The following is a 23181-nucleotide window of genomic DNA, read 5'->3' as shown; positions in this document are numbered from 1 at the left end:
CTGTCAGGTGGTGATATGACATGTTAGATGGACCTCTGTCAGGTGGTGATATGACATGTTAGATGGAGCTCTGTCAGGTGGTGATATGACATGTTAGATGGAGCTCTGTCAGGTGGTGATATGACATGTTAGATGGAGCTCTGTCAGGTGGTGATATGACATGTTAGATGGAGCTCTGTCAGGTGGTGATATGACATGTTAGATGGAGCTCTGTCAGGTGGTGATATGACATGTTAGATGGAGCTCTGTCAGGTGGTGATATGACATGTTAGATGGAGCTCTGTCAGGTGGTGATATGACATGTTAGATGGAGCTCTGTCATGTAGTGATATGACATGTTAGATGGAACTCTGTCATGTAGTGATATGACATGTTAGATGGAGCTCTGTCATGTAGTGATATGACATGTTAGATGGAGCTCTGTCATGTAGTGATATGACATGTTAGATGGAGCTCTGTCATGTAGTGATATGACATGTTAGATGGAGCTCTGTCATGTAGTGATATGACATGTTAGATGGAGCTCTGTCATGTAGTGATATGACATGTTAGATGGAGCTCTGTCAGGTAGTGATATGACATGCTAGATGGAGCTCTGTCATGTAGTGATATGACATGTTAAATGGAGCTCTGTCAGGTGGTGATATGACATGTTAGATGGAGCTCTGTCATGTAGTGATATGACATGTTAGATGGAGCTCTGTCAGGTGGTGATATGACATGTTAGATGGAGCTCTGTCATGTAGTGATATGACATGTTAGATGGAGCTCTGTCAGGTGGTGATATGACATGTTAGATGGAGCTCTGTTATGTAGTGATATGACATGTTAGATGGAGCTCTGTCATGTAGTGATATGACATGTTAAATGGAGCTCTGTCAGGTGGTGATATGACATGTTAGATGGAGCTCTGTCATGTAGTGATATGACATGTTAGATGGAGCTCTGTCAGGTGGTGATATGACATGTTAGATGGAGCTCTGTCATGTAGTGATATGACATGTTAGATGGAGCTCTGTCAGGTGGTGATATGACATGTTAGATGGAGCTCTGTCATGTAGTGATATGACATGTTAGATGGAGCTCTGTCATGTAGTGATATGACATGTTAGATGGAGCTCTGTCAGGTGGTGATATGACATGTTAGATGGAGCTCTGTTATGTAGTGATATGACATGTTAGATGGAGCTCTGTCATGTAGTGATATGACATGTTAGATGGAGCTCTGTCATGTAGTGATATGACATGTTAGATGGAGCTCTGTCATGTAGTGATATGACATGTTAGATGGAGCTCTGTCAGGTGGTGATATGACATGTTAGATGGAGCTCTGTCATGTAGTGATATGACATGTTAGATGGAGCTCTGTCAGGTGGTGATATGACATGTTAGATGGAGCTCTGTTATGTAGTGATATGACATGTTAGATGGAGCTCTGTCAGGTGGTGATATGACATGTTAGATGGAGCTCTGTCATGTAGTGATATGACATGTTAGATGGAGCTCTGTCCGGTGGTGATATGACATGTTAGATGGAGCTCTGTCAGGTGGTGATATGACATGTTAGATGGAGCTCTGTCAGGTGGTGATATGACATGTTAGATGGAGCTCTGTCAGGTGGTGATATGACATGTTAGATGGAGCTCTGTCATGTAGTGATATGACATGTTAGATGGAGCTCTGTCATGTAGTGATATGACATGTTAGATGGAGCTCTGTCAGGTGGTGATATGACATGTTAGATGGAGCTCGGTCAGGTGGTGATATGACATGTTAGATGGAGCTCTGTCATGTAGTGATCTGACATGTTAGATGGAGCTCTGTCATGTAGTGACATGACATGTTAGATGGAGCTCTGTCAGGTGGTGATATGACATGTTAGATGGAGCTCTGTCAGGTGGTGATATGACATGTTAGATGGAGCTCTGTCATGTAGTGATATGACATGTTAGATGGAGCTCTGTCAGGTGGTGATATGACATGTTAGATGGAGCTCTGTCAGGTGGTGATATGACATGTTAGATGGAGCTCTGTCAGGTGGTGATATGACATGTTAGATGGAGCTCTGTCATGTAGTGATATGACATGTTAGATGGAGCTCTGTCAGGTGGTGATATGACATGTTAGATGGAGCTCTGTCAGGTGGTGATATGACATGTTAGATGGAGCTCTGTCAGGTGGTGATATGACATGTTAGATGGAGCTCTGTCAGGTGGTGATATGACATGTTAGATGGAGCTCTGTCAGGTAGTGATATGACATGTTAGATGGAGCTCTGTCATGTAGTGATATGACATGTTAGATGGAGCTCTGTCAGGTGGTGATATGACATGTTAGATGGAGCTCTGTCAGGTGGTGATATGACATGTTAGATGGAGCTCTGTCATGTAGTGATATGACATGTTAGATGGAGCTCTGTCATGTAGTGATATGACATGTTAGATGGAGCTCTGTCAGGTGGTGATATGACATGTTAGATGGAGCTCTGTCAGGTGGTGATATGACATGTTAGATGGAGCTCTGTCAGGTGGTGATATGACATGTTAGATGGAGCTCTGTTATGTAGTGATATGACATGTTAGATGGAGCTCTGTCAGGGTGTGATATGACATGTTAGATGGAGCTCTGTCAGGTGGTGATATGACATGTTAGATGGAGCTCTGTCAGGTGGTGATATGACATGTTAGATGGAGCTCTGTCAGGTGGTGATATGACATGTTAGATGGAGCTCTGTCAGGTGGTGATATGACATGTTAGATGGAGCTCTGTCATGTAGTGATATGACATGTTAGATGGAGCTCTGTCATGTAGTGATATGACATGTTAGATGGAGCTCTGTCAGGTGGTGATATGACATGTTAGATGGAGCTCTGTTATGTAGTGATATGACATGTTAGATGGAGCTCTGTCAGGGTGTGATATGACATGTTAGATGGAGCTCTGTCAGGGTGTGATATGACATGTTAGATGGAGCTCTGTCAGGTGGTGATATGACATGTTAGATGGAGCTCTGTCAGGTGGTGATATGACATGTTAGATGGAGCTCTGTCAGGTGGTGATATGACATGTTAGATGGAGCTCTGTCAGGTGGTGATATGACATGTTAGATGGAGCTCTGTCATGTAGTGATATGACATGTTAGATGGAGCTCTGTCATGTAGTGATATGACATGTTAGATGGAGCTCTGTCATGTAGTGATATGACATGTTAGATGGAGCTCTGTCATGTGGTGATATGACATGTTAGATGGAGCTCTGTCAGGTGGTGATATGACATGTTAGATGGAGCTCTGTCAGGTGGTGATATGACATGTTAGATGGAGCTCTGTTATGTAGTGATATGACATGTTAGATGGAGCTCTGTAATGTAGTGATATGACATGTTAGATGGAGCTCTGTCATGTAGTGATATGACATGTTAGATGGAGCTCTGTCAGGGTGTGATATGACATGTTAGATGGAGCTCTGTCAGGTGGTGATATGACATGTTAGATGGAGCTCTGTCATGTAGTGATATGACATGTTAGATGGAGCTCTGTCAGGTGGTGATATGACATGTTAGATGGAGCTCTGTCATGTAGTGATATGACATGTTAGATGGAGCTCTGTCATGTAGTGATATGACATGTTAGATGGAGCTCTGTCCGGTGGTGATATGACATGTTAGATGGAGCTCTGTCAGGGTGTGATATGACATGTTAGATGGAGCTCTGTCAGGTGGTGATATGACATGTTAGATGGAGCTCTGTCATGTAGTGATATGACATGTTAGATGGAGCTCTGTCAGGTGGTGATATGACATGTTAGATGGAGCTCTGTCATGTAGTGATATGACATGTTAGATGGAGCTCTGTCATGTAGTGATATGACATGTTAGATGGAGCTCTGTCATGTAGTGATATGACATGTTAGATGGAGCTCTGTCATGTAGTGATATGACATGTTAGATGGAGCTCTGTCAGGTGGTGATATGACATGTTAGATGGAGCTCTGTCATGTAGTGATATGACATGTTAGATGGAGCTCTGTCATGTAGTGATATGACATGTTAGATGGAGCTCTGTCAGGTAGTGATATGACATGCTAGATGGAGCTCTGTCATGTAGTGATATGACATGTTAGATGGAGCTCTGTCAGGTGGTGATATGACATGTTAGATGGAGCTCTGTCATGTAGTGATATGACATGTTAGATGGAGCTCTGTCAGGTGGTGATATGACATGTTAGATGGAGCTCTGTCATGTGGTGATATGACATGTTAGATGGAGCTCTGTCAGGTAGTGATATGACATGTTAGATGGAGCTCTGTCAGGTAGTGATATGACATGTTAGATGGAGCTCTGTCAGGTGGTGATATGACATGTTAGATGGAGCTCTGTCAGGTGGTGATATGACATGTTAGATGGAGCTCTGTCAGGTGGTGATATGACATGTTAGATGGAGCTCTGTCATGTAGTGATATGACATGTTAGATGGAGCTCTGTCAGGTGGTGATATGACATGTTAGATGGAGCTCTGTCAGGTGGTGATATGACATGTTAGGTGGAGCTCTGTCAGGTAGTGATATGACATGTTAGATGGAGCTCTGTCATGTAGTTATATGACATGTTAGATGGAGCTCTGTCATGTAGTGATATGACATGTTAGATGGAGCTCTGTCATGTAGTGATATGACATGTTAGATGGAGCTCTGTCATGTAGTGATATGGCATGTTAGATGGAGCTCTGTCATGTAGTGATATGACATGTTAGATGGAGCTCTGTCATGTAGTGATATGACATGTTAGATGGAGCTCTGTCAGGTGGTGATATGACATGTTAGATGGAGCTCTGTCAGGTGGTGATATGACATGTTAGATGGAGCTCTGTCAGGTGGTGATATGACATGTTAGATGGAGCTCTGTCAGGTGGTGATATGACATGTTAGATGGAGCTCTGTCAGGTGGTGATATGACATGTTAGATGGAGCTCTGTCAGGTGGTAATATGACATGTTAGATGGAGCTTTGTCAGGTGGTGATATGACATGTTAGATGGAGCTCTGTCAGGTAGTGATATGACATGTTAGATGGAGCTCTGTCAGGTGGTGATATGACATGTTAGATGGAGCTCTGTCAGGTAGTGATATGACATGTTAGATGGAGCTCTGTCATGTAGTGATATGACATGTTAGATGGAGCTCTGTCAGGTGGTGATATGACATGTTAGATGGAGCTCTGTCATGTAGTGATATGACATGTTAGATGGAGCTCTGTCATGTAGTGATATGACATGCTAGATGGAGCTCTGTCATGTAGTGATATGACATGTTAGATGGAGCTCTGTCAGGTGGTGATATGACATGTTAGATGGAGCTCTGTCATGTAGTGATATGACATGTTAGATGGAGCTCTGTCAGGCGGTGATATGACATGTTAGATGGAGCTCTGTTATGTAGTGATATGACATGTTAGATGGAGCTCTGTCAGGTGGTGATATGACATGTTAGATGGAGCTCTGTCAGGTGGTGATATGACATGTTAGATGGAGCTCTGTCAGGTGGTGATATGACATGTTAGATGGAGCTCTGTTATGTAGTGATATGACATGTTAGATGGAGCTCTGTCATGTAGTGATTTGACATGTTAGATGGAGCTCTGTCATGTAGTGATATGACATGTTAGATGGAGCTCTGTCATGTAGTGATATGACATGTTAGATGGAGCTCTGTCAGGTGGTGATATGACATGTTAGATGGAGCTCTGTCAGGTGGTGATATGACATGTTAGATGGAGCTCTGTCATGTAGTGATATGACATGTTAGATGGAGCTCTGTCAGGTGGTGATATGACATGTTAGATGGAGCTCTGTCAGGTGGTGATATGACATGTTAGATGGAGCTCTGTCATGTAGTGATATGACATGTTAGATGGAGCTCTGTCATGTAGTGATATGACATGTTAGATGGAGCTCTGTCATGTAGTGACATGACATGTTAGATGGAGCTCTGTCAGGTGGTGATATGACATGTTAGATGGAGCTCTGTCAGGTAGTGATATGACATGTTAGATGGAGCTCTGTCAGGTAGTGATATGACATGTTAGATGGAGCTCTGTCAGGTGGTGATATGACATGTTAGATGGAGCTCTGTCAGGTGGTGATATGACATGTTAGATGGAGCTCTGTCATGTAGTGATATGACATGTTAGATGGAGCTCTGTCAGGTGGTGATATGACATGTTAGATGGAGCTCTGTCAGGTGGTGATATGACATGTTAGATGGAGCTCTGTCAGGTGGTGATATGACATGTTAGATGGAGCTCTGTCATGTAGTGATATGACATGTTAGATGGAGCTCTGTTATGTAGTGATATGACATGTTAGATGGAGCTCTGTCATGTAGTGATATGACATGTTAGATGGAGCTCTGTCAGGTGGTGATATGACATGTTAGATGGAGCTCTGTCAGGGTGTGATATGACATGTTAGATGGAGCTCTGTCAGGTGGTGATATGACATGTTAGATGGAGCTCTGTCAGGTGGTGATATGACATGTTAGATGGAGCTCTGTCAGGTGGTGATATGACATGTTAGATGGAGCTCTGTCATGTAGTGATATGACATGTTAGATGGAGCTCTGTCATGTAGTGATATGACATGTTAGATGGAGCTCTGTCAGGTGGTGATATGACATGTTAGATGGAGCTCTGTCATATAGTGATATGACATGTTAGATGGAGCTCTGTCATGTAGTGACATGACATGTTAGATGGAGCTCTGTCATGTAGTGATATGACATGTTAGATGGAGCTCTGTCAGGTGGTGATATGACATGTTAGATGGAGCTCTGTCAGGTAGTGATATGACATGTTAGATGGAGCTCTGTCATGTAGTGATATGACATGTTAGATGGAGCTCTGTCAGGTGGTGATATGACATGTTAGATGGAGCTCTGTCAGGTGGTGATATGACATGTTAGATGGAGCTCTGTCCGGTGGTGATATGACATGTTAGATGGAGCTCTGTCATGTGGTGATATGACATGTTAGATGGAGCTCTGTCAGGTGGTGATATGACATGTTATATGGAGCTCTGTCCGGTGGTGATATGACATGTTAGATGGAGCTCTGTCAGGGTGTGATATGACATGTTAGATGGAGCTCTGTCAGGGTGTGATATGACATGTTAGATGGAGCTCTGTCATGTAGTGATATGACATGTTAGATGGAGCTCTGTCAGGTGGTGATATGACATGTTAGATGGAGCTCTGTCAGGTGGTGATATGACATGTTAGATGGAGCTCTGTCATGTAGTGATATGACATGTTAAATGGAGCTCTGTCATGTAGTGATATGACATGTTAGATGGAGCTCTGTCAGGTGGTGAGATGACATGTTAGATGGAGCTCTGTCCGGTGGTGATATGACATGTTAGATGGAGCTCTGTCATGTAGTGATATGACATGTTAGATGGAGCTCTGTCAGGTGGTGATATGACATGTTAGATGGAGCTCTGTCATGTAGTGATATGACATGTTAAATGGAGCTCTGTCATGTAGTGATATGACATGTTAGATGGAGCTCTGTCAGGTGGTGATATGACATGTTAGATGGAGCTCTGTCCGGTGGTGATATGACATGTTAGATGGAGCTCTGTCATGTAGTGATATGACATGTTAGATGGAGCTCTGTCATGTAGTGATCTGACATGTTAGATGGAGCTCTGTCAGGTGGTGATATGACATGTTAGATGGAGCTCTGTCATGTAGTGATCTGACATGTTAGATGGAGCTCTGTCAGGTGGTGATATGACATGTTAGATGGAGCTCTGTCAGGTGGTGATATGACATGTTAGATGGAGCTCTGTCAGGTGGTGATATGACATGTTAGATGGAGCTCTGTCATGTAGTGATATGACATGTTAGATGGAGCTCTGTCAGGTGGTGAGATGACATGTTAGATGGAGCTCTGTCATGTAGTGATATGACATGTTAGATGGAGCTCTGTCAGGTGGTGATATGACATGTTAGATGGAGCTCTGTCAGGTGGTGATATGACATGTTAGATGGAGCTCTGTCAGGTGGTGATATGACATGTTAGATGGAGCTCTGTCAGGTGGTGATATGACATGTTAGATGGAGCTCTGTCATGTAGTGATATGACATGTTAGATGGAGCTCTGTCATGTAGTGATATGACATGTTAGATGGAGCTCTGTCATGTAGTGATATGACATGTTAGATGGAGCTCTGTCATGTAGTGATATGACATGTTAGATGGAGCTCTGTCATGTAGTGACATGACATGTTAGATGGAGCTCTGTCAGGTGGTGAGATGACATGTTAGATGGAGCTCTGTCAGGTGGTGATATGACATGTTAGATGGAGCTCTGTCAGGTGGTGATATGACATGTTAGATGGAGCTCTGTCAGGTGGTGATATGACATGTTAGATGGAGCTCTGTCAGGTGGTGATATGACATGTTAGATGGAGCTCTGTCATGTAGTGATATGACATGTTAGATGGAGCTCTGTCATGTAGTGATATGACATGTTAGATGGAGCTCTGTCATGTAGTGATATGACATGTTAGATGGAGCTCTGTCATGTAGTGATATGACATGTTAGATGGAGCTCTGTCATGTAGTGACATGACATGTTAGATGGAGCTCTGTCAGGTGGTGAGATGACATGTTAGATGGAGCTCTGTCAGGTGGTGATATGACATGTTAGATGGAGCTCTGTCAGGTGGTGATATGACATGTTAGATGGAGCTCTGTCAGGTGGTGATCTGACATGTTAGATGGAGCTCTGTCATGTGGTGATATGACATGTTAGATGGAGCTCTGTCATGTGGTGATATGACATGTTAGATGGAGCTCTGTCAGGTGGTTATATGACATGTTAGATGGAGCTCTGTCATGTAGTGACATGACATGTTAGATGGAGCTCTGTCAGGTGGTGAGATGACATGTTAGATGGAGCTCTGTCAGGTGGTGATATGACATGTTAGATGGAGCTCTGTCAGGGTGTGATATGACATGTTAGATGGAGCTCTGTCAGGTGGTGATATGACATGTTAGATGGAGCTCTGTCATGTAGTGATATGACATGTTAGATGGAGCTCTGTCAGGTGGTGATATGACATGTTAGATGGAGCTCTGTCATGTAGTGATATGACATGTTAGATGGAGCTCTGTCAGGTGGTGATATGACATGTTAGATGGAGCTCTGTCAGGTGGTGATATGACATGTTAGATGGAGCTCTGTCAGGTGGTGATATGACATGTTAGATGGAGCTCTGTCAGGTGGTGATATGACATGTTAGATGGAGCTCTGTCAGGTGGTGATATGACATGTTAGATGGAGCTCTGTCAGGTGGTGATATGACATGTTAGATGGAGCTCTGTCATGTAGTGATATGACATGTTAGATGGAGCTCTTATGTTATAAACTAAGACCCCCGTTGCAGTAGCCCCAGGATGGCATATAATTAGGGCCCCACCTGGCGCAGTGACATTGAGCGTCACATATCCTGATTGGTCCGAGTCCTCCATTGTCCAGCCTTGCCCTGATACTCCCAGCCTCCACTCCTCTGCCTGGCAGTAGTATGCCCCGGTATCATTGTGCCCCACAGTCTGCAGGATCAGGCTGTAATTCCCCCGACTTGCACTCTCCAGTCGTAGGCGTTTAGCGAGGAATTTTTCGTATTGAATCTCACCCTCCCAACCAGCCCGCACTAGGAGTCTGGGATAATGTGATACATAATCTGTATAATACCAGGAGACTGAGTACAGCGATGCAGAGCTGGGTACCACCCCTAGAGGGCACTGTAACACAGCATCTTCTCCCTCCACAACCATGAAAGTACGGTTAGATTTGGGGATGTTTAGACTTTTCTCTGTAAAAAGAAAAATATTACAACAAAAGGCAAAAAACAAACAGAATTCAACAAATAACTAACAATTCTAGGAGAGAGAGCTGTATGTCATCACTGAGATTTACAGAGCAACATAGACTGTGACGGCAGATAAGAACCATTCGGCCCATCTAGTCTGCCCAATTTAACTGCTTCTTGAACTTCGTTTGTTACACAAGAAAAAACTATCTATGCCCCCAATGCTTCTTAACTGCCCACCACTATAGGTTTAGTTTGTAGTAGATACCTGGAATAGCCTTCCAGTGGGAGCAGTAACAGTGATATAGAAAGGGTAGTAGATACCTGGAATAGCCTTCCAGTGGGAGCAGTAACAGTGATATAGAAAGGGTAGTAGATACCTGGAATAGCCTTCCAGTGGGAGTAGTAACAGTGATATAGAAAGGGTAGTAGATACCTGGAATAGCCTTCCAGTGGGAGCAGTAACAGTGATATAGAAAGGGTAGTAGATACCTGGAATAGCCTTCCAGTGGGAGCAGTAACAGTGATATAGAAAGGGTAGTAGATACCTGGAATAGCCTTCCAGTGGGAGCGGTAACAGTGATATAGAAAGGGTAGTAGATACCTGGAATAGCCTTCCAGTGGGAGCAGTAACAGTGATATAGAAAGGGTAGTAGATACCTGGAATAGCCTTCCAGTGGGAGCAGTAACAGTGATATAGAAAGGGTAGTAGATACCTGGAATAGCCTTCCAGTGGGAGCAGTAACAGTGATATAGAAAGGGTAGTAGATACCTGGAATAGCCTTCCAGTGGGAGCAGTAACAGTGGTATAGAAAGGGTAGTAGATACCTGGAATAGCCTTCCAGTGGGAGCGGTAACAGTGATATAGAAAGGGTAGTAGATACCTGGAATAGCCTTCCAGTGGGAGCGGTAACAGTGATATAGAAAGGGTAGTAGATACCTGGAATAGCCTTCCAGTGGGAGCGGTAACAGTGATATAGAAAGGGTAGTAGATACCTGGAATAGCCTTCCAGTGGGAGCGGTAACAGTGATATAGAAAGGGTAGTAGATACCTGGAATAGCCTTCTAGTGGGAGCAGTAACAGTGATATAGAAAGGGTAGTAGATACCTGGAATAGCCTTCTAGTGGGAGCGGTAACAGTGATATAGAAAGGGTAGTAGATACCTGGAATAGCCTTCTAGTGGGAGCAGTAACAGTGATATAGAAAGGGTAGTAGATACCTGGAATAGCCTTCCAGTGGGAGCAGTAACAGTGATATAAAAAGGGTAGTAGATACCTGGAATAGCCTTCCAGTGGGAGCAGTAACAGTGATATAGAAAGGGTAGTAGATACCTGGAATAGCCTTCCAGTGGGAGCAGTAACAGTGATATAGAAAGGGTAGTAGATACCTGGAATAGCCTTCCAGTGGGACCAGTAACAGTGATATAGAAAGGGTAGTAGATACCTGGAATAGCCTTCCAGTGGGAGCAGTAACAGTGATATAGAAAGGGTAGTAGATACCTGGAATAGCCTTCCAGTGGGAGCAGTAACAGTGATATAGAAAGGGTAGTAGATACCTGGAATAGCCTTCCAGTGGGAGCGGTAACAGTGATATAGAAAGGGTAGTAGATACCTGGAATAGCCTTCCAGTGGGAGCGGTAACAGTGATATAGAAAGGGTAGTAGATACCTGGAATAGCCTTCCAGTGGGAGCAGTAACAGAGATATAGAAAGGGTAGTAGATACCTGGAATAGCCTTCCAGTGGGAGCGGTAACAGTGATATAGAAAGGGTAGTAGATACCTGGAATAGCCTTCCAGTGGGAGCAGTAACAGTGATATAGAAAGGGTAGTAGATACCTGGAATAGCCTTCCAGTGGGAGCGGTAACAGTGATATAGAAAGGGTAGTAGACACCTGGAATAGCCTTCCAGTGGGAGCAGTAACAGTGATATAGAAAGGGTAGTAGATACATGGAATAGCCTTCCAGTGGGAGCAGTAACAGTGATATAGAAAGGGTAGTAGATACATGGAATAGCCTTCCAGTGGGAGCGGTAACAGTGATATAGAAAGGGTAGTAGATACCTGGAATAGCCTTCCAGTGGGAGCAGTAACACTGATATACCTGGAATAGCCTTCCAGTGGGAGCAGTAACAGTGATATAGAAAGGGTAGTAGATACATGGAATAGCCTTCCAGTGGGAGCGGTAACAGTGATATAGAAAGGGTAGTAGATACCTGGAATAGCCTTCCAGTGGGAGCAGTAACAGTGATATAGAAAGGGTAGTAGATACCTGGAATAGCCTTCCAGTGGGAGCAGTAACAGTGATATAGAAAGGGTAGTAAATACCTGGAATAGCCTTCCAGTGGGAGCGGTAACAGTGATATAGAAAGGGTAGTAGATACCTGGAATAGCCTTCCAGTGGGAGCAGTAACAGAGATATAGAAAGGGTAGTAGATACCTGGAATAGCCTTCCAGTGGGAGCGGTAACAGTGATATAGAAAGGGTAGTAGATACCTGGAATAGCCTTCCAGTGGGAGCAGTAACAGTGATATAGAAAGGGTAGTAGATACCTGGAATAGCCTTCCAGTGGGAGCGGTAACAGTGATATAGAAAGGGTAGTAGATACCTGGAATAGCCTTCCAGTGGGAGCGGTAACAGTGATATAGAAAGGGTAGTAGACACCTGGAATAGCCTTCCAGTGGGAGCAGTAACAGTGATATAGAAAGGGTAGTAGATACCTGGAATAGCCTTCCAGTGGGAGCAGTAACAGTGATATAGAAAGGGTAGTACATACCTGGAATAGCCTTCCAGTGGGAGCAGTAACAGTGATATAGAAAGGGTAGTACATACCTGGAATAGCCTTCCAGTGGGAGCAGTAACAGTGATATAGAAAGGGTAGTAGATACATGGAATAGCCTTCCAGTGGGAGCGGTAACAGTGATATAGAAAGGGTAGTAGATACCTGGAATAGCCTTCCAGTGGGAGCAGTAACACTGATATACCTGGAATAGCCTTCCAGTGGGAGCAGTAACAGTGATATAGAAAGGGTAGTAGATACATGGAATAGCCTTCCAGTGGGAGCGGTAACAGTGATATAGAAAGGGTAGTAGATACCTGGAATAGCCTTCCAGTGGGAGCAGTAACAGTGATATAGAAAGGGTGGTAGATACCTGGCATAGCCTTCCAGTGGGAGCAGTAACAATGATATAGAAAGGGTAGTAGATACCCGGAATAGCCTTCAAGTGCGTGCGGTAACAGTGATATAGAAAGGGTAGTAGATACCTGGAATAGCCTTCCAGTGGGAGCGGTAATAGTGATATAGAAAGGGTAGTAGATACCTGGAATAGCCTTCCAGTGGGAGAAGTAACAGTGATATAGAAAGGGTAGTAGATACCTGGAATAGCCTTCCAGTGAGAGCAGTAACAGTGATATAGAAAGGGTAGTAGATACCTGGAATAGCCTTCCAGTGGGAGCAGTAACAGTGATATAGAAAGGGTAGTAGATACCTGGAATAGCCTTGCAGTGGGAGCGGTAACAGTGATATAGAAAGGGTGGTAAATACCTGGCATAGCCTTCCAGTGGGAGCAGTAACAGTGATATAGAAAGGGTAGTAGATACCTGGAATAGCCTTCCAGTGGGAGCAGTAACAGTGATATAGAAAGGGTAGTAGATACCTGGAATAGCCTTCCAGTGGGAGCGGTAACAGTGATATAGAAAGGGTAGTAGATACCTGGAATAGCCTTCCAGTGGGAGCAGTAACAGTGATATAGAAAAGGTAGTACATACCTGGAATAACCTTCCAGTGGGAGCAGGAAGGGCTTACATTAATAAAGGGAGGGCAGTTTTGAACATTCAAAAACAAGTTAAAACAAGCTAACAAATTGAGGCATTCCTTCCAATGTTAGACATAAGCAGGGCCGGCGTGTCCATAAGGCAGCGCAGGCGCCCGCCTTATGGCCACCGGCTCTGGGGTGCAAGATATGAGTGACCCGGCAGGAAGGAAGCGCTCAGGAGACCACTAAGGGACAAGGAGAGGAGATAACTAAGGGTGGGGGGGGGGGGGGGAGAAGGGGTAGGAAACTACTAAGGGACAGGGTGGGAGAGGAGACCACTAAGGGATGGTGGGGAGACTAATCAGGGACCGGAATGGAGAGGAGGGGAGACAACTAAGGGACAGTGGCGGGTGTAAGAGTTCACAAAGAAACGAGGGAAGGGGTGAAAGAGACACACAGAGTGACTAGTGGGGGAGAAAGAGGCACACAGAAGGGCATAAGTGTGGAGAAAGACATACAGATGGACTGGGAATGAAAGAGACACACAGAAGGGCCTTGGAGGGGGGAATACACAGAGTGGCTGGAGGTGAAAATGACACAGAGCCACTATTGGCTGGCTGGATGGAGGCAGAGGGAGCTATAGTGTTTGGTAGGGGGTAGGGGGGCACAGAGGGGCTGGTGAAGGGGAAAAAGAGACACACAGAGGGACTGGTGGGGAGACTGATGGGCTGGGGGTGAACGAGACACACACAGAGGTATTGGGAAGAGTAAAAGACACAAGGGGGTTGGGAAAGAAGGAGACACACAAAGGGGCTGGTGGGAGTAAGACAAACAAAATGTGGGAGGATGTAAGTGTCATACAAAGGGGACATTAAAAGACACACAAGGGGGTTTGTAAGAGAAACCCAAGGGAGGAGTAAGACACACAATGGGGAAAAATAGGGGATAAGATACACTAAAGGAGATAAGACATTTAAAAGAGGGGATACGAAACACAAAAGCGGTGTTAAGAGACACACAGGTGAAAATTCTTTTTTTGGGGGGGAGGGGCATCAAAATGCATCTTTGCCTGTTTACCCAAATATCCTTGCACCAGCACTGGACGTAAGGTAAACTATTTCTCTCACCTGATCGTCCAAATTCCAGCACTGATATTCCAGATTCCCTTTCTCCTAGCTGGATCCAGTCTCCAGACTCCTGTCGCAGCCATTCCCGCACCACGCAGTGGTAAGACCCAAGCTGGCTGTGATCTGGCCTCAGGATCCTCAGAATGTAGGTGTTGGTGGACACTCGTTGGGTGTGGAACTTTGAACCTTCTGCCCCAGGTGAGAAGATGGAGACCTGCACTCCCTCCTGGGTCACACTCAGGATTTCCAGAGGTGAGTGGGCACCAAGTGAATGGAAGAACCAGGATACACTGAGGAAGGTCCCCGGAGTGCTACACTGCACTGAGCAGGTCATTGTTATCTGGTCCTGACCTTTACTCAGCACTAAATCTTTTGAGGTTCTGTCCACCATCAGCTGGCTCACTGTGCAAGAGAGAACACATGATCATCCAATCATATTATATACAATCTATGGAACCGCCCACTGTGCCAGAGAGGGGACATGGTATCATCCAATCATATTATATACAATCTATGGAACCGCCCACTGTGCCAGAGAGGGGACATGGTATCCAATCATATTATATACATTCTACGGAACTGCCCACTGCGCCCGATAGGGGACATGGTATCATGCAATCATATTATATACAATCTATGGGACCGCCCACTGCGCCAGAGAGAGGACATGGTATCCAATCATATTATATACAATCTATGGAACCACCCACTGCGCCCGAGAGGGGACATGGTATCCAATCATATTATTTACATTCTACGGAACCGCCCACTGCGCCCGATAGGGGACATGGTATCATGCAATCATATTATATACAATCTATGGAACCGCCCACTGCGCCAGAGAGAGGATATGGTATCCAATCATATTATATACATTCTACGGAACCGCCCACTGCGCCCGATAGGGGACATGGTATTATGCAATCATATTATATACAATCTATGGGACCGCCCACTGCGCCAGAGAGAGGACATGGTATCCAATCATATTATATACAATCTATGGAACCGCCCACTGCGCCCGATAGGGGACATGGTATCATGCAATCATATTATATACATTCTATGGAACCGCCCACTGCGCCAGAGAGAGGACATGGTATCCAATCATATTATATACAATCTATGGAACCGCCCACTGTGCCCGATAGGGGACATGGTATCATGCAATCATATTATATACAATCTATGGGACCGCCCACTGTGCCAGAGAGAGGATATGGTATCCAATCATATTATCTACAATCTATGAAACCACCAAGGGACATGGACACTGGAACCAGGTAAGTAAATAAAGTGGCTTTAACTCTTTATTGGCTGGATGGAGGCAGAGGGAGCTATAGTGTTTGTAATTCAGGTTTACAAGGTATATACGTTTTCCTAGACTGTCCTTATTTGAGATTTATTCACGAAATTTGTAGTGAATTGAAACCCAATCTGCAAACCAGCGCAAAATATACAAGCTGTGTCTAGAGCAGAAATCGAGCTATTTATATATAACCAGTTCGGATGCATTTCTGTTTTCAATTTACATTCATTTTATCAGGTTTTAAAAGGAAATATATTTGTTTTAACGATATGTAGAAATATAGGAAAAATGTATCCCTCCCATTAATATATGACAGGCCCCCTCAGCCATTACATACACCTCGGGTTGGACAGTGATTGATAGCTGACAGTTATTGGGTCGGGCAGTGTTTGATTACTGACAGTTATTGGGTCGGACAGTGTTTGATAACTGACAGTTATTGGGTCGGACAGTGTTTGATAACTGACAGTTATTGGGTCGGACAGTGTTTGATAACTGACAGTTATTGGGTCGGACAGTGATTGATAGCTGACAGTTATTGGGTCGGACAGTATTTGATAGTTGACAGTTATTGGGTCGGACAGTGAATGATAGCTGACAGTTATTGGGTCGGACAGTGTTTGATAACTGACAGTTATTGGGTGGGACAGTGTTTGATAACTGACAGTTATTGGGTCGGACAGTGTTTGATAACTGACAGTTATTGGGTCGGACAGTGTTTGATAACTGACAGTTATTGGGTCGGAGAGTGTTTGATAACTGACAGTTATTGGGTCGGACAGTGTTTGATAACTGACAGTTATTGGGTCGGACAGTGTTTGATAGCTGACAGTTATTGGGTCGGACAGTGAATGATAGCTGACAGTTATTGGGTCGGACAGTGAATGATAACTGACAGTTATTGGGTGGGACAGTGTTTGATAACTGACAGTTATTGGGTGGGACAGTGTTTGATAACTGACAGTTATTGGGTCGGACAGTGTTTGATAACTGACAGTTATTGGGTCGGACAGTGTTTGATAACTGACAGTTATTGGGTCGGACAGTGTTTGATACTTGACAGTTATTGGGTCGGACAGTGATTGATTGCTGACAGTTATTGGGTCGGACAGTGATTGATTGCTGACAGTTATTGGGTCGGACAGTGATTGATAGCTGACAGTTATTGGGTCGGACAGTGTTTGATAACTGACAGTTATTGGGTCGGACAGTGTTTGATAGCTGACAGTTATTGGGTCGGACAGTGAATGATAGCTGACAGTTATTGGGTCGAACAGTGTTTGATAACTGACAGTTATTGTGTCGGGCAGTGTTTGATTACTGACAGTTATTGGGTCGGGCAGTGTTTGATAACTGACAGTTATTGGGTCAGACAGTGATTGATAGCTGACAGTTATTGGGTCGGACAGTGTTTGATAGCTGACAGTTATTGGGTCGGACAGTGTTTGATAGCTGACAGTTATTGGGTCGGACAGTGTTTGATAGCTGACAGTTATTGGGTCGGACAGTGAATGATAGCTGACAGTTATTGGGTCGGACAGTGTTTGATAACTGACAGTTATTGTGCCGGGCAGTGTTTGATAACTGACAGTTATTGGGTCGGACAGTGTTTGATAACTGACAGTTATTGGGTCGGACAGTGTTTGATAACTGACAGTTATTGGGTCGTACAGTGTTTGATTACTGACAGTTATGGGTCGGGCAGTGTTTGATAACTGACAGTTATTGGGTCGGGCAGTGTTTGATAACTGACAGTTATTGGGTCGGACAGTGTTTGATAACTGACAGTTATTGGGTCGGGCAGTGTTTGATTACTGACAGTTATTGGGTCGGACAGTGTTTGATAACGGACAGTTATTGGGTAGGACAGTGTTTGATAACTGACAGTTATTGGGTCGGACAGTGATTGATAGCTGACAGTTATTGGGTAGGACAGTGTTTGATAACTGACAGTTATTGGGTCGGACAGTGATTGATAGCTGACAGTTATTGGGTCGGACAGTGTTGCTAGTTGACAGTTATTGGGTCGGACAGTGTTTGATAACTGACAGTTATTGGGTCGGACAGTGTTTGATAATTGACAGTTACTGGGTCGGACAGTGTTTGATAATTGACAGTTACTGGGTCGGACAGTGTTTGATAATTGACAGTTACTGGGTCGGACAGTGTTTGATAATTGACAGTAAATGCGTCGGACAGTGTTTGATTACTGACAGTTATTGGGTCGGACAGTGATTGAGAGCTGACAGTTATTGGGTCAGACAGTGATTGATAGCGGACAGTTATTGGGTCGGACAGTGTTTGATAACTGACAGTTATTGGGTCGGACAGTGATTGATAGCTGACAGTTATTGAGTCGGACAGTGTTTGATAACTGACAGTTATTGGGTCAGACAGTGATTGATAGCTGACAGTTATTGGGTTCCGACCCAGTAACTGTCAATTATCAAACACTGTCCGACCCAATAATAATAGTGATTGAGAGCTGACAGTTATTGGGTCGGACAGTGTTTGATTACTGACAGTTATTGGGTTGGACAGTGATTGAAAACTGACAGTTATTGGGTCGGACAGTGATTGATAGCTGACAGTTATTGGGTCGGACAGTGCTTGGTAACTGACAGTTATTGGGTCAGACAGTGTTTGATAACTGACAGTTATTGGGTCGGACAGTGCTTGATAACCAATAGTTATTGGGTCGGACAGTGATTGATAACTGATAGTTATTGGGTGGGACAGTGTTTGATAACTGACAGTTATTGGGTCGGACAGTGATTGATAACTGACAGTTATTGGGTCGGACAGTGATTGATAGCTGACAGTTATTGGGTCGAACAGTGCTTGATAACTGACAGTTATTCGGTCAGACAGTGTTTGATAACCGACAGTTATTGGATCGGACAGTGATTGATAACTGACAGTTATTGGGTTGGACAGTGATTGATAACTGACAGTTATTGGGTGGGACAGTGCTTGATAACTGACAGTTATTCGGTCAGACAGTGTTTGATAACCAACAGTTATTTGGTCGGACAGTGATTGATAACTGACAGTTATTGGGTCGGACAGTGCTTGATAACTGACAGTTATTCGGTCAGACAGTGTTTGATAACTGACAGTTATTTGGTCGGACAGTGTTTGATAGCTGACAGTTATTGGGTCGGACAGTGATTGATAACTGGCAGTTATTGGGTCGGACAGTGATTGATAGCTGACAGTTATTGGGTCGGACAGTGAATGATAGCTGACAGTTATTGGGTCGGACAGTGTTTGATAACTGACAGTTATTGTGTCGGGCAGTGTTTGATAACTGACGGTTATTGGGTCGGACAGTGTTTGATAACTGGCAGTTATTGGGTCGGACAGTGTTTGATAACTGACAGTTATTGGGTCGGACAGTGTTTGATAACTGACAGTTATTGTGTCGGGCAGTGTTTGATAACTGACGGTTATTGGGTCGGACAGTGTTTGATAACTGGCAGTTATTGGGTCGGACAGTGTTTGATAACTGATGGTTATTGGGTCGGACAGTGTTTGATAACTGACAGTTATTGTCTCGTTATTGGGGGAATTGGATTGTATGCTGATGGCCAGGAGTGTAAGCTGATTGTAGGCTTCTCCTGTTCAGCGGTTTACAGCATTCATATGTTTGAGAACATTCGTATGCTTCTCCAGTTCGGTGGTTGTGGTGTCGGCTAGAGTGCTTGGAGCCCTCAGGAAGCGCTAGGAGCATCCTTCAACGGAGGTACCCAGTCGGGTTGCCCGTCGATCTGTTACAACGACAATAAAATAAATCTATTTCCATTCAATATTTGAAAAGAGTGTTAATATATTTATACATGTTTTTCAAGTGATAGTTTAATTAAAGTTTTTTGCTAAATTAGCTGATGTTGCTTGTCACGGCAAGGGTGTATAATTTATTATTACACCCTTGGAATATTATCCTTTAATGTAATTTGTGTAGTAAATGGCACAGGTTACAGAGATGTTATTGCTGAGGTCAGCAGGGGTTACATCTTTTGAAGCTGGGACCCTCACAGGGGTCAGTTGGCTCCCAGACTGTGTGTCGTCTTGTCCTTGGGGAAGAGGGATTATTATTACGCTGCCTGTGTTTTACCTGCTTTATCCTGACTACCAGCGGAGATACCGTGATTATACTGCTACTCCGCTACAATGAGTAATTAGGACTTCTGTATTTTATCCTTTTAGTTTTTATCTGTTGTTGGTGTAAATAACTTGTTTATCATATATTGTTATATGCACTGTGACTATTCTTTGTTCATAACAAACATTCATTTATTAAGTTCTGCCTTTGTCTGGTTAAGAATACCCGTTACCTGAAGAGACTAGTTAGTATTTTTGTAATTACATAGATATTGTGCTATTGTAATATTGTTGATTTACCTGGGGGACCAAGGCACCCCATTTATAAATTGTCTTGGTGGTGGCAGCGTTAAAATAGTAATAGTTGGGGCGGAGCCAAGCCGTTGAACTGACTGGCCGCATGTGGGAATAGCTCGGCACCAACAAGCCATAAAAACCGTGGTAAACGGGCCAAAAACCCTCAAATACGAACCCAAAACAAAACGTCAGCAAGGCAAAGACATCATGGGTCGCAAGACCAAGAAATCTAAGCCAGACAACCCCAGCATGAGCAGAAATATAGGGGACCTCTGGCGTCAGGCCCAGAGAGCTGAAGAAGCCAAAATGGCCGCTAACGTGGACTTCGCCTCCGACATGTCAGAAGACTACTCGGACGAGGCAGCGGAGGAACAAGCGCTACCACTACAGGCCTCTAGGCCGCCACCTGCACCGCCAGACTCGGCCCCAGTCACAACGGCGATCCTGAAAGATCTGCTTGCGGGCCTACAACACACACTACAGGCCGACGTGGCCCAAATCCGGCAAGACCTGAGAGGCCTGACAGGCCGTATGGCCACATTGGAACAAAACGCCAGCCTAAATGCGAAACACATAGCACAGCTGCAACAAACAGTGGGTGAGCTGACCCAACAGCAAGCGAAAATGGAGCAGAGACTCTCGGTGACTGAGGATCATAGGAGAAGCCTAAACCTCAAAGTCCGGGGGATCACCGAAAATACTGCAGAAGCAGAACTGCCCCACCTAGTACGCCGACTGCTCCACGCGCTCCTACCACCCAAACAAGCGAAAGCGGTGGAGATCGAAGGAATGTTCCGCATACCTAAACCGGTCAAGGCCCCGGCGGATGCACCGCGAGACCTGATCATCCGGTTCCAGAAGAACAGAGATAAAACCGCAGTCCTTACAGCAGTGCGCAACCACTCCCCATATCCCTTCGAGAGCATGGCGCTGTCCTTCTATGCAGATCTATCGGGGAACACGCTTGCATGGCGCCGCTCTCTACAGCCTTTCACGGCCCTCCTGAGGGCAAGCAACATCCCGTATAGATGGAGGGCACCGCGCACACTGCAGGTACATTATGGCGATGCCGCACACCCAGTACATGACATACAGGGGACTACTGCCGGTGTTGGGACTCTCAGGGGTCTCAATGACTAACGGAGGATCGAGCGCTACCACCCACGCCTGGAACCCAGCTACTACCCGTCCATTTGTCCCACGAGAACCAGGAGGGGAACTCCAGACGCCGAACACCACCTGAGACAACTCGGACAGATGGCAGAGACGCCCTGCCCTCTCCAAACTTTCTCTAACCAGCCGGTTACTATTGCCACGAACTACCTATTCGACAAGTACATTTCGCAATGGACTTAACCTACCCTTTCCACCCCTGCCTCCTTTTACCTGAAGAAAACGAAGCAGCCGATGCCAGACACAGAAAATGGGTCTGAAGACTCTCACATCACACGGCTACATAGACTGAGTCATAGACTATTACTTTGCTTATTTTAAGTTTCCTCTCACTCTGTTTCCTCTCCAAACGCCCAATTTAATTCAAAGGGACGCCACCACTTTGACATCCCACACTAAACGACATCGACAGGCCAATAAATACACAGCCCTTCATATTCCCCCCCACACACACACTCAGGAGAACATGAGAGTATAATATATTTACCCACATAACGCCCGAGACATACAAGACAGTCCCGAGAGTTAGAGACACGCATACTCTCCTTGGCAGACCACACTTGTTCCATGTTTTATTTTTATTTTTATTTTTAAAAATAAAGTCGAGACAAAGTTCAGCATATATTAGGTAGATACAACTGCGCTCCGCTCCACCATAAATCAACCTACGTTGAAGCAGGTGCATCTAACACCTATCCACCGACAGCATCCTCCAGACACAATCTAGATATCTTACCACCTTATTGCTGGCATGAATGGCACAAACGTTCATTCCCTGCACGTACCCTATTTGTCGAATGTTATGTCTACCACGCAGGGCTCCTAAATATCCTAACGCTTAACTGAGAATCATATGTCTCTATACTAAAATGTGCTTTTGTCTATCACACGATGTTATTGTTGAAATGTTTTTGACTATGTGGACCTGCTCTGTTGTCGTGAAATAAGCTGTCAATTCTGTCAATCCCAGCACATTAAATTACAGAGTGGACAGCTAAATCCAGAAACACTGAGCTAATAAGCCCATATTTGTTAAAGTTGAAACTCCTCTTCAAAATTTAGCCTGTATTTATAAACCAAAAATGCACTATTGTTAAATGCCACTGTTTCATCTGTTTACTATACACATATTCGCTGTTGTGGCATGTGTCGTTGCTAATGTACTCACCTGTGCAACAAAAATAAAGAATAAAAAAAAAAAAAAAAAAAAATAGTAATAGTTATATTATTATGTTTAAGTGTGGGTGGTGTTAAAAAGGGGAGGATTTTGTCATTATTTCCGGTCTAGTGAAGACAAATAGTGTACTTTAACCCTTTCACCACCACAACTACGTCACGCACACTGCTTTTATTATAGGGCTCGAAGGGCACTCCCGCTGTAGTAACCAAATCACACTCGGTTCCTGAATCAGAGCTCCTCATAGACAGCATTGATTGGACGAGTGCATTGATTGGACGAGTGCGGCTTTGGCTGCATGTGCACTTCCCTTCCCCGATGTTTCTTTGTAGGAAGCGTTGGATTGGACGAGAATGTGGAAGGGGTCAGCA

The 23181-nt window shown here is 44.5% G+C and overlaps 1 protein-coding gene across 1 annotated transcript in view; it reads right to left on the bottom strand.

Moving 5' to 3' along the window:
- LOC134601436 (immunoglobulin superfamily member 2-like) overlaps positions 1–23181 on the bottom strand; it is an 82877-nt gene that overhangs the window by 6027 nt on the left and 53669 nt on the right. Inside the window, exons 7-8 of the mRNA XM_063445925.1 lie at positions 14751–15152; positions 9480–9875 (exon numbers count right to left, since the gene is read on the bottom strand). Of these exons, the coding sequence (XP_063301995.1) occupies positions 9480–9875; positions 14751–15152 (798 nt within the window). The remainder of the gene's footprint in view (positions 1–9479; positions 9876–14750; positions 15153–23181) is intronic.

This window comes from Pelobates fuscus, chromosome 1 (genome assembly GCF_036172605.1).
Source record: "Pelobates fuscus isolate aPelFus1 chromosome 1, aPelFus1.pri, whole genome shotgun sequence".
Classification (NCBI taxonomy): Eukaryota; Metazoa; Chordata; class Amphibia; order Anura; family Pelobatidae; genus Pelobates; species Pelobates fuscus.
Note: the sequence above shows the minus strand (reverse complement) of the source record. Positions and strands in the feature narration are given on the sequence as shown.